Source organism: Dendrobates tinctorius, unplaced genomic scaffold (assembly GCF_039654945.1).
Source record: "Dendrobates tinctorius isolate UK_male_01 unplaced genomic scaffold, ASM3965494v1 ptg000143l, whole genome shotgun sequence".
NCBI classification, from domain to species: domain Eukaryota; kingdom Metazoa; phylum Chordata; class Amphibia; order Anura; family Dendrobatidae; genus Dendrobates; species Dendrobates tinctorius.
This window is the reverse complement of record NW_027361810.1, coordinates 624,442-637,419: the sequence shown is the minus strand read 5'-3', so window position 1 is coordinate 637,419 and position 12,978 is coordinate 624,442. Positions and strand designations below refer to the sequence as shown.

The 12,978-nt window shown below is 49.2% G+C and overlaps 1 protein-coding gene across 4 annotated transcripts in view; it reads right to left on the bottom strand.

Annotated features, from left to right (window-relative positions):
* Positions 1 to 4,340: 4,340 nt before the first annotated feature.
* Positions 4,341 to 12,978, bottom strand: part of MYLK (myosin light chain kinase) — a 196,699-nt gene continuing 188,061 nt past the window's right edge. For all 4 annotated transcript variants that reach the window (XM_073545258.1, XM_073545255.1, XM_073545256.1 and 1 more), the window contains 2 exons: positions 4,891 to 5,019; positions 4,341 to 4,802 (listed from right to left, as the gene is read on the bottom strand). In XM_073545258.1, coding sequence (XP_073401359.1) covers positions 4,546 to 4,802; positions 4,891 to 5,019 — 386 coding nt within the window. In that variant the 3' untranslated portion in view covers positions 4,341 to 4,545. The remainder of the gene's footprint in view (positions 4,803 to 4,890; positions 5,020 to 12,978) is intronic.

Genomic DNA, 12,978 nt, shown 5'->3' with positions numbered 1-12,978 from the left:
AATGAACAGAAAGGAAGGAGTAAGGAAAAAAAGGGGAATGGGATGAAGGAGAAAGGAAGGATGACAGCTAGATGGAGGAAAAGAAAGAGGGAGCAATAAGGAGGAGGAAAAGACAAGGAAGGTTAATAAGAGCGGAAGACGAATAAAAGGGGAGGAAGACTAGTTGGACGGAGGGAAGGCAAGAGCATTCTCATCACAACATAAGAATACAGTAGGAGATTATAACTTTGAGCTGTGAACACTGTAACACTTATTCTGTTCATGGATGCATCAATCTGCGATCACAGCGCTACACGACTGACCGGTCTTAACCCTGTGTGTACCATGGTAAATGGTACATTATGGGTTTAGGGTATAACATTTCCAGTCCATTGTAAATCATCTTCACTTCATGAAAAGTTCTGTTATTCTCTGTGTCGAGAAGACATAATGACATAGCTGCAGTACCCAAAAATGGCCACTACACAGTGTAGGGCGCTGTGGTGTCCCAACTCTGCACACTATGAACCTCTGGGGGCTCAGGTCCATTATACAAGAAGCCTCAGGTCCAGGAGACCGGACACTGGCATTGCACATAACTTGTATTAATATCCAGGACCAAGAATCCACGTGGACAGAAGTTCCCTCTGTATCTTTGCTTTAGCACTGCATCAAGCTGAGGTGGCGTTACTGTGTATTATCTCGTCATTTTTATTTCTTGTTCAGTATGGAGATAATTAACATTTAGAGGAATCTTCCATTATAATAGACACACGTGTGATCAGTAGGGGTTCTGCCCCGTGAACCCACTGATCCCATGAGCGAGGGAGTCCGGGATCCCGTTCATGGTGGACACGTGGTTACAAACAAAAGGCCTCTGCCTCAATTAACATACATGGACGACATGGAAATGAAGGCGAGCTATCGGTGGAACTTTCCGGAGCCCATCGTCTCCATGTCCTCCACTATCTGAGTTATAGTGTGAACGGTCACAAATCGTCAGCGGAAATGAAGACGACGGCACGCACTAAATCTGTCCAGGACGGGATTACATCAAGCTAATATGTTGTGGCGGAGAATGCACACGGATTCTATTCACACAGAGACACACACACGCGGTGCGGCACATCAACTCGTCCACGCTGGCATCGCCACCAGCGCCTGACGTTATATCCCCAGAAAATAAAACAACAAGGTGCTAATAATACGGTGAAAGTGAAGTGGAAGCGGGAAATCCGATACTGGACGCAAAGCAGCTTCACATATCCAAACAACAACCCTCATCATTACCCGGGGATTCTGCACTCGAGGATCTGCATCGCAGCAGTAGGAATAGAGATTCACTTACATTGAAGGGAAACATGATCATATCCAAGTGCTGGAGCACTACAACTCTCAGCGCACCTGGCTGTGAAAGTGTGGTGTACTGGAAACCAGTGACTGACAGTGTCTGCACTCTGCGAGCGGCCCCCGTACCCTCCATGTTCCTGCACAGAGCAGACTGTGCTTATTACAGGGCCCCCCAATACTTCTGAGCTGGCAGGGGCTTTACATTAGGACAAGTGGCTCCTACATAGAACTGATATGACAATGTGTCCCACTAAAGGAAGGGGACCGGGCAGGTCACGCTGTGCAGAGTACATAATGGGGGTTATAATCATCAGCCTGTAACAAGGAAAAGACACTGAAGGTGTCCGTGCGACTGCAAAGGGCAACCATTTACACTCGACTACTCCCCTATGCTACATTGTATCCTTCCACTGACACAACAATGTATCCCCATGTGCTACATTGTATCCCCCAATCACACAACAATGTATCCCCCATATACATCATATCCCCCAATCACACTACAATGTATCCCCCATATACATCGTATCCCCCCACTCACACTACAGTGTATCCCCCATATACATCATATCCCCCCACGCACACTACAATGTATCACCCATATACATCGTATCCCCCACGCACTACAATGTATCCCCATATACATCATATCCCCCAATCACACTACAATGTATCCCCCATATACATTGTATCCCCCCACTCACACTACAATGTATCCCCCATATACATCGTATCCCCCCACTCACACTACAATGTATCCCCCATATACATCGTATCCCCCCACTCACTACAATGCATCCCCATATACATCATGTCCCCCAATCACACTACAATGTATCCCCCCACTCACACTACAATGTATCCCCATGTGCTACATTGTATCCCCCAATCACACAACAATGTATCCCCCATATACATCATATCCCCCAATCACACTACAATGTATCCCCATATACATCGTATCCCCCCACTCACACTACAATGCATCCCCATATACATCATGTCCCCCAATCACACTACAATGTATCCCCCCACTCACACTACAATGTATCCCCATATACATATCCCCCCACTCACACTGCAGTGTATCCCCCATATACATCATATCCCCCAATCACACTACAATGTATCCCCATATACATCATATCCCCCCAATCACACTACAATGTATCCACCATATACATCGTATCCCCCCACTCACACTACAATGTATCCCCCATATACATCATATCCCCCCACTCACACTACAATGTATCCCTCATATCCCCCACTCACACTACAATGTATCCCCCATATACATCATATCCCCCCACTCACACTACAATGTATCCCCCATATACATCATATCTCCCCACTCACACTACAATGTATCCCTCATATACATCGTATCCCCCCACTCACACTACAATGTATCCCCCATATACATCGTATCTCCCCACTCACACTACAATGTATCCCCCATATACATCATATCCCCCCCACTCACACTACAATGTATCCACCATATACATCATATCCCCCCACTCACACTACAATGTATCCCCCATATACATCATATCCCCCCACTCACACTACAATGTATCCCTCATATCCCCCCACTCACACTACAATGTATCCCCCATATACATCATATCCCCCCACTCACACTACAATGTATCCCCCATATACATCGTATCCCCCAATCACACTACAATGTATCCCCCATATACATCGTATCCCCCAATCACACTACAGTGTATCCCCATATACATATCCCCAAACACACTACATTGTATCCCCCCACTCACACTACAATGTATCCCCCATATACATCGTATCCCCCCACTCACACTACAATGTATCCCCCATATACATTGTATCCCCCCACTCACACTACAATGTATCCCCCATATACATCATATCCCCCCCACTCACACTACAATGTATCCACCATATACATCATATCCCCCCACTCACACTACAATGTATCCCCCATATACATCATATCCCCCCAATCACACTACAATGTATCCCCCATATATATCATATCCCCCCACTCACACTACAATGTATCCCCCATATACATGATATCCCCCACTCACACTACAATGTATCCCCCATATACATAATATCCCCCACTCACACTACAATGTATCCCCCATATACATCGTATCCCCCCACTCACACTACAATGTATCCCCCATATACATCTTATCCCCCCACTCACACTACAATGTATCCCCCATATACATCATATCCCCCATATACATCGTATCCCCCCACTCACACTACAATGTATCCCCCATATACATCGTATCCCCCCACTCACACTACAATCTACAATGTATCCCCCATATACATCATATCCCCCAATCACACTACAATGTATCCCCCATATACATCGTATCCCCCCACTCACACTACAATGTATCCCCCATATACATCGCATCCCCCCACTCACACTACAATCTACAATGTATCCCCCATATACATCATATCCCCCAATCACACTACAATGTATCCCCCATATACATCGTATCCCCCCACTCACACTACAATGTATCCCCCATATACATTGTATCCCCCCACTCACACTACAATGTATCCCCCATATACATCGTATCCCCCCACTCACACTACAATCTACAATGTATCCCCCATATACATATCCCCCACTCACACTACAATGTATCCCCCATATACATCATATCCCCCAATCACACTACAATGTATCCCCCATATACATATCCCCCCACTCACTACAATGTATCCCCCATATACATCATATCCGCCCAATCACACTACAATGTATCCCCCATATATTACATTGTATCCTCCCATTCACACTCCTCATTCTGCATTGTTTTGTATGATACACTGTATTCTTTCCCGATTGTATCCAGTCACCCCATTCACACCTCAGTGTATCCTCCCTACATTACATCCACCCACCACATGGTATCACATCTTCCCCACCAGGATTTTGTGCTTCTCATCAGATCTGCTCTCCTAGAAACACTTGGTCCCCTGGATAATGACAGATCAGAGTGTTTATTCTGTATATAACGAGTGTGCAGTGAGACATCCCCGATGCAGGGTGTTACAGGCGGAGGACGTGGTCTTCAGACAGTGGGGTGGAATAGGACTTCCAGCTTCGTTGAGTGTTTTTCTGGGATTCAAGTGGGAAAATTTCCCTGTAGTTTGGGGCTAGAAATATGTCCTGTATGGAATATAGATTCACTCTTCTTCCTCCTCTTCTTCCTCCTCCTCTTCCTCCTCCTCTTCTGCCATCACTTCCACCAGGAGCTCGGCTTTGCAGCTCGCCTCCCCTTGACTGTTGATGGCTTTGCAGGTGTACTTGGCATCGTCATCCCCACACACTTCGGCAATGGTCAGGGAGCAGTTCCCATCCTCATCATATTCGATCTGGAAGTGACGTGACTCCTTGATGGGCTGATCATCCTTGTACCAGATCACCTCCGGATCAGGATGACCTGAAGAATGGAGAAAAGGAATTACAGGGTGATAAGCAGGTGGCACATACAGGATGTACACCCCACCCCCAGCAACCCCAAAGATCACCTTCAATCCTGCAGTCAAATCTGGCGGCGCTACCCTCCACTACTTCAATGTCCATTATGGTCCTGGTGAATACCGGCTTTGAGGGGGGTCGTTCCTCGGATACAGATTCCAGGAAAGCCTGGTTATCCTCTGTAAGAAACATTGGTGTTACCGGTACTATATCGTATACATATGACACACTGTGCCAAACCCACAGATCTCTTCTTCTGGGATGTCTATAATAACTTTTAATTTATAAGGGGGTTTCAAGATTTCAGTAAAAAAACATTTGTAGAAGGGAAATGTGGGCTTTCATTCAGCAATATTTCCAGACCTCTGTTGACCAAATGTTCCAATATGCTAGGATCCTGCGCTTCAGTCCATCTGCGCTTACTCTGCATTGTGTTCACCTGCACAAATATTGCTCTTGCAACATGGTAACTAAAGCAAACTAAAATATATAATGTGGAATTATGAGAATCACAGGATCGATAGACGTGCTAATGATCCACCGGCAGCTGCAGAACCTTCCTCCGACGACCATTAATGACCTCAGTGACAGCAGCCGAGGCCGGAGGTGCCGGGATTTCTGCACGAGGCTCATACCCCGGACTGGAGAATTCAGAGGTTCTTCACTATTTGCAGATCAGTGCTGTAACGGGGTCTTCTGTGCTGTAAAACCTCTTTACATTACCACCCCGTTTCTCAGGAGGTCCACTCTGCTTTTCCTCACTTCTGAATGAAGGGCGCTGGCTCGAAAGGCTTTGTAACATGGGAACATATAAAAGATCACTGCTTCTCCATTTATTTCCAGTGTGACAACATTTTACTCATCGGTCTCAGAATATATATATATACATACAGAGGGCAGGACAATCAATGTGTGTCGGGCCAGTAGATAACAGGCTCCAATTAAGACGCCAGACGTACATTGCAATAGCCGTTAGATTTACAAAGGTGGGGGGAGGTCAGAAGTGGGATATCTCGTTTACCTCTGCCCAGAGGGTCGCAGCCGGTCAGTTGCTGCATTAAGGGCATACATCTCACATTACACCTATCATACTGCATCTCCTATTTGGGGTGCTGGAGGGTTCTGTAACACGGCTCCCCCTTTTCAGCGACGCAATCGTCATACACAGTCTGATCCTTAACGGATTGGCTTGGGGATGACCGAAGTATATGGGGTTGGTACAAGTTCCGTTTGTCGACTTAGTCCACTGGCGTTACCATTTTGTTTGTCGGGTCTGTAATGGATGGTGAAGTCTAGAGGTTGTAGGGCTAAACTCCACCGCAATAATCTGGCGTTGTCTCCAGAGACCCGATTAAGCCAGACTAGGGGATTATGGTCCGTTAGGAGGGAAAACTGTCGTCTATACAAATATGGTTGTAACTTCTTGAGTGCCCATACTACTGCCAGACACTCCTTCTCGATGGCCGCATAGCTTGCTTCGCGGTGCAATAGTTTCCGACTCTGGTAAGCTACCGGGTGGTCTTGACCGTCCGGCCCGACTTGGCTCAGCATTGCCCCCAAACCAAACATAGAAGCGTCTGTGTGAACAAGGAAACGTTTAGTTGGATCGGGTTCGGCCAATACCGGGGTATTTTGAGGGCATCCTTTAGCTGGCGGAAGGCTTCCTCACACTCGGGGGTCCAGGTTAACTGGCGGGGGAGGTTCTTACGGGTCAGATCAGTGAGGGGCTTGGATACGCCGCTGTAATTGGGGACAAATTTCCTATAATACCCGGCTGTCCCTAGAAACGCCATGACCTGGGTTTTAGTGCGTGGGGTGGGCCATTTGGCTATGGCCTCAATCTTGGCTGGTTCTGGTTGCTGTTTCCCACTTCCCACCCAATGTCCTAAATACTGAACCTCTGCTTTGCCCACGTGACACTTGTTGGAGTTCAAGGTGATTCCGGCCTTGTGGATCCTGTCCAATACTGTCTCTAGGTGATTTAGATGCCCATCCCATGTCGCACTGTAGATGGTGATGTCATCCAGGTAGGCACAAGCATAGTCCTGGAGACCATCCAGAAGCCGGTCAGCCACCCTCTGGAAGGTCGCAGGGGCATTCTTCATCCCGAATGGCATAACTCGAAACTGGAATAAGCCGAATGGGGTGACAAATGCAGACTTGGGAATAGCATCAGGACTTAGGGGGATCTGCCAATAGCCTTTGCATAGATCGATGGTGGTCAAATACTTTGCCCCCGCCAGCCGGTCTAACAACTCATCCACACGCGGCATGGGGTATGCATCCGTCACTGTTTTCTCATTGAGCTTACGATAGTCTACACAAAACCGTGTAGTCCCATCCTTCTTGGGCACTAACACTACGGGGGGATGCCCAGGGACTAGCTGACTCTTCAATGACCCCTAAACGCAACATCTCTTGTATCTCGTCGCATCCCTTCTCGTAGAGACTCAGGGACGCGGAAGAGGGGTTGTCTCAGGGGGGTCTGATCCTGGGTCTCAACCTTGTCTTGTGCCAGGCGGGTGTACCCCGGTTTCTCTGGAAACATCCTCTGTCGCTGCCTCAACAACGCCTCTGCCTGCTGTCTCTCCCCAGGCCCTAGGTTTTCTCCTAAGTGTACATGGTCCCATGTTTTAGACCGAGTCCCCTCCCCTAAGACATCAGGCAAGGGGGGTCCTGTTAATCCTCTGCTTCGGGTGCACAGATGGCCACTACCTCTGTAGGGTGCTCCCGGTAGGGCTTCAGCATATTCACGTGGAACATGCGGATAACCTTGGGGTCGTCACAATCAGCAACATTGTAGGTGGTGTCGGCTATTTTCCCCACTACCTGGTAGGGCCCCTGCCATGCAGCTTTGAACTTGTTCTGCCTAGTTGGTTCTAACACCAGGACCTTCTGTCCTATCTCAAAGGTGCGTTCTCTGGCCCTCCGATCGTACCATACGCGCTGGCGCCGTTGGGCCGCCTGCATGTTCCCATGTACAGCCTGAGTCAGCTCCTGTAGGCGGTCCCGGAATTCCAGCACACAGGACGCAATAGGTATTCCTTCTATGGTTCCCTCCCCTTCCCAGTGTTCTCGCAATAAGTTTAGGGGTCCCCTTAACTGCCTCCCGTATAACAGTTCGAACGGGAAGAACCCCGTGGATTCTTGGGGCACCTCCCGAGAGGCAAACAGGAGGTGTGGCAAGAATTTCTCCCAGTCCCTGTAGGTCCTGGTAAAAGTCCCAATGAGTTGTTTTAATGTTACGTTAAAACGTTCACACAACCCATTGGTTTGCGGGTGGTACGGGACGCTTCTAATGGACTTTATGCCGCACAGCTTCCACATTTGGTTGGTCACCTCTGCTGTAAACTGGGTACCCTGGTCTGAGATAACCTCCCGGGGAAATCCAACCAGTCAGAAAACCTGGAGCAGGGCAGCCGCCACTGTCTCTGCCAGTATGTTAGGTAATGCAACCGCCTCTGGATACCGTGTGGCATAATCTACCACTGTCAATATATACTTTTTCCCTGACAGACTGGGTTTGGCTAACGGCCCTATCAGATCGACCGCTACTCGGCTAAATGGCTCCTCCACAATGGGGAGGGGGTGTAGTTTGGCCTTGCAGTGATCTCTCCTCTTGCCAATGCGCTGGCAACTGTCACAGGTCTGTCAGTACTGACGAACATCATAGGTTACCCCCGGCCAAAAGAAGTTTTGTGTCAGACGATGCCTGGTGCGACTGACGCCGAGGTGCCCGGCCAAGGGTATGTCATGAGAGATTCGCAGTAGCTCCTGCCTATACTTCTTGGGAACTACCAGCTGTCGTTTTATAGTGGGGCTTGTCCCTGTGTGGCGTTGCTCTGTAACCCGGTAGAGGAGTCCCTGAGGCCATACAAACTGTTCCCCTTCCAGTACTCGTCTTCCCTCCTGTGCCTTCCCACGATACCCCTGCAATGAGGGATCCTCAAGTACCTCCCTTTTAAACTCAGCTGGGGTGGCCCAAGAAATGTGTCTGGCTATGGTGATACGTGTAGGGCTGGGGTGTCTTACCTGGGCCTCCTCTGAGTGTGATTCCGCCTCCGCAGCTCGAGCTTGTCTCCAGGTGGTCACAGGATAGGTCTCAGCCAGAGGGGATGCAGACAACATGGGCACCAAGTCATTTCCCAGCAAGACGTGTGCAGGCAAATCCTCCATCAGGCCGACCTCAACAAGACTATCCACGACTCCCCAGTTCAGGTGAATCCTGGCAGTGGGAAGTCGATGTATGGCTCCCCCGGCTACACGGACGGCCACTGTCCGGTCCGTCTTCTCTTGGTCACGGACGAGATGAGGCTTCACAAGGGTCAAAGTTGCTCCAGAATCTCTTAGTCCCGGCATACATTTTCCATTAACCCACACCGCCTGTCGATGCTGTTGTCGATTATCTGCCCGGGCTGCCTGCACGGGGTCTACTTCATGAAGCATCTCTTTCATCCCTGGATTAGTCATAGCTCCTAATGACGGGTCAGCTTCGCCCTGGTAGTACCCCATACCACCCGCAGACCAACGGACTATGTGAACGCTTTAATGGAACCCTAAAAAATATGCTGAGGGCTTTTGATGACGTTGAGAAAGACTGGAAAAGTACCTGCCACATCTCCTCTTCGCCTATCAGGAGGTTCCCCAAGAGTCCACAGGGTTCTCTCCCTTCGAACTACTGTTTAGCCGGAAGGTCCGTGGGCCTCTCACTCTTCTGAAAGAACATATGGAGGGAGACATCTCAGATACCGGAATGCCCATCGTTCCCTATGTTCTAGAGCTCAGAGACCGTCTCGCCCAGCTAGCTACCTTCGCTAAAGAACATCAGCGAATGGCCCAGTCCAGACAAAAAACCTGGTATGACCGTAATGCCAGGAACCGGGAATTTATGGAAGGACAGCAAGTGCTCATGATTACTGCTTCCCCTGCCAACAAGCTTCAAGCAGTGTGGGAAGGCCCTTATCAGGTTGTCAAGAAAATTAATGACACTATGTTATTGCCCTGGACTCTAGTGGTCGACGACAGAAAACCGTCTACATTAACATGCTGAAAGACTACCACGACCGATCTCTGCCTGTTCTAGCTGTCTGCCACCCCCCTAGTGATACCGCCGACGACGAGTATCTCCCAGATCTCCTCCAGGTTGCCCAAGCGGGAGGATCACTGGAACAAGTGCCCCTGGGTTCCCATTTATCGGATATACAAAAGGACGATATGGTCGCCGTACTAAGGCCGAGGGCTGCTGCTTTCTCCTCAAAGCCGTGGAAGACTACTCTCACCAGCCACCATGTGGAAACCCCCGGACAACGCCCCATCCAGCAGGCTACCTACCGGGTTCCAGTGGCTGTTCAAGGCATGATAAAGAATGAACTGGAGGAGATGAAACAACTGGGAGTTATTCAGCCATCTCACAGTTCTTGGGCCTCTCCTGTTGTCCTGGTTCCCAAGAAGGATGGTACAACACGATTCTGCGTTGATTACAGACGACTAAATTATGCCACCAAGAGTAATGCTTATCCCATGCCCAGGATGGATTTATCTATTGGATCGTCTGGCCAGTGCCCAATTTGTGACCACGTTAGACTTGAGCAAGGGGTACTGGCAGATACCCCTAACGGAGGACGCTCGGGAGCGCTCAGCCTTCATTACTCCATTTGGTATTTATGAGTTCCTGGGAATGCCTTTTGGGATGAAAACTGCCCCCGCTACGTTCCAGAGACTGGTAGATCAACTGTTACAACAATGTCAGGACTTTGCCTGTGCTTACTTAGACGACATCGCCATTTTTAGCACAACCTGGGAGGAACATCTTAAACACTTGGGCATAGTGCTGGACTGTATCCTTACTGCAGGACTGACCATTCGCCCTGATAAGTGCCAAATAGGGATGGCTAAGGTGCAGTACCTTGGGCATAGAGTAGGGGGTGGGACACTAAGGCCTGAGCCTGCCAAGGTGGAAGCCATTAGCAACTGGTGTAGACCCCAGACTAAAAAGCAGGTACATTTTTAGGAACTGCTGGATACTATTGCAAATTTGTTTCTAACTTCAGCACCTTGACCAAGCCCCTAACCGACCTGACCCGCAAGAACATGCCTAGGAATGTGACGTGGACGACGACATGCGAGGATGCCTTTTCAGCGTTAAAGACTGCCCTCGTCACTGCTCCTGTCTTGGCTGCCCCTGATTATAAACGCAGGTTCCTCGTGCAGACAGATGCATCCACCTTTGGGATTGGGGCAGTACTTAGCCAAGTGAAAGCCGCCGGAGAAGAACATCCTGTTGCTTTAGCCAGTCGGAAACTACTGGATCGGGAAGTTGCCTATGCCACTATTGAAAAGGAGTGCCTTGCCATCGTATGGGCGCTAAAAAAATTGCAGCCATATATGTATGGCAGAGACTTTACAATTGTTACAGACCACAACCCCCTCACATGGCTGAATCGCGTATCAGGGGACAATGGAAGATTGCTGTGGTGGAGCTTGTCCTTACAACCCTACAGCTTCTCCATCCAATACAAACGGGGAAGCCAACACCAGAACGCCGATGGACTGTCTCGACAAGAAGGACCATAGGCTCCCCAGGCCGACCTACCCCTGCCACTGTACAAGGAACTATAAATAACTGAGCAATGTGGACTAAAGTGAGCAGGCCAGAGGTCTGTGTAGACCTTATGGCGTGCTCACTTATTATGGGGGGGAGAGGTTGTGATGGTGTGATATGTTATGTGGATGTCATTTTTTGTATATTCCTATTTTTAACAATTCCAGTTATTTCCATAGTGTTTTTCTTATTACATTGTAAGTCTACAGCCTCACTGTATCTGTCTCTTGATGACCCCCTGTAGTGCATTAATCCCTAATGGGGGTTTTACACTAAGCGATATCGCTAGCAATATCGCTAAAACGTCACTGGTTTTTGACGTTATAGCGATATTGCTAGCGATATTGTTATGTGTGATACTTACCAGCGACCGGCTCCCCCGCTGTCCATCGCTGATCGCGCGAGAATGTCCAGCTCCATTTCTCGTCGGGCGCTTCCTGCTGAGACTTCCTGCTGTGACGACGAGCGACGCGTGGAGGCGGGCGGGAGGATCGCTGTGTGTGAATGGTAAGTATCGTGCGCTGCGTCGCTGCTGAATCGCTGTGAGGTCTTTCTGTATGAAAGCTCACTAGCGATCATTTAGCGATGCACCAGCGCAGAGTCGAGGATCACCCCAAGGCACCGAGCGTGCGGGACTGGGGAAAGAGAGCAGCCACTGACATTGATGGATAGGTCTGGTGGAGGGGTAGAGTGAGATGGGGGAAAGATGATAAATTCTGTTTTGTCCATGTTCAGTTTGAGAAAGCGAGGAGAGAAGAAGGCTCAGATAGTAGACAGACATTGTGGGATTTCAGTCAGTAAGGAGGCGAGGTCGGGTCCAGATAGGTAGATCTGCGTGTCATCGGCGTAGAGGTGATACTGCAAACCGTGGGATTCTATGAGCTGTCCCAAGCCGAAGGTATAGATGGAGAACAGTAGGGGTCCTAGGACAGAGCCTTGGGGAACACCGACAGACAGGGGGCGAGGTGAGGAGGTGGTGTGTGAGAGGGAGACAGTGAATGTTCAGTCCGTTAGGTATGATGAGATCCAGGATAGGGCCAAGTCTGTGATGCCAAGAGATGAGAGAGTCTGTAGCAGGAGGGAATGGTCTACGGTGTCGAAGGCAGAGGACAGGTCCAGGAGAAGGAGGACAGAGTAGTGTCGCTTGCTCTTGGCGGTTAGTAGGTCGTTAATGACTTTAGTTAGGGCAGTTTCAGTTGAGTGATGCGGTCGGAAGCCAGATTGTAACCAGTCAAAGAGTGAACAGGAGGAGAGGTGGGAGGACAGTTCAAGATATACATGTTGTTCCAGTAGTTTTGAGGCATAATGGAGAAGAGATATTGGGCGATAGTTAGACACATAGGATGGGTCAAGGGAGGGCTTTTTGAGGATGGGTGTGATTGAGGCATGTTTGAAGGATGAGGGAAAGACACCATTTGTAAGTGAAAGGTTGAAAAGGTGTGTTAGAGATGGGATGAGGACTGTGGCCAAGGTGGGAAGGGAGTGGGTCGAGGGCACAAGTGGTGAGGTGTGATCTTGACAGAAGGGTGGAGAGCTG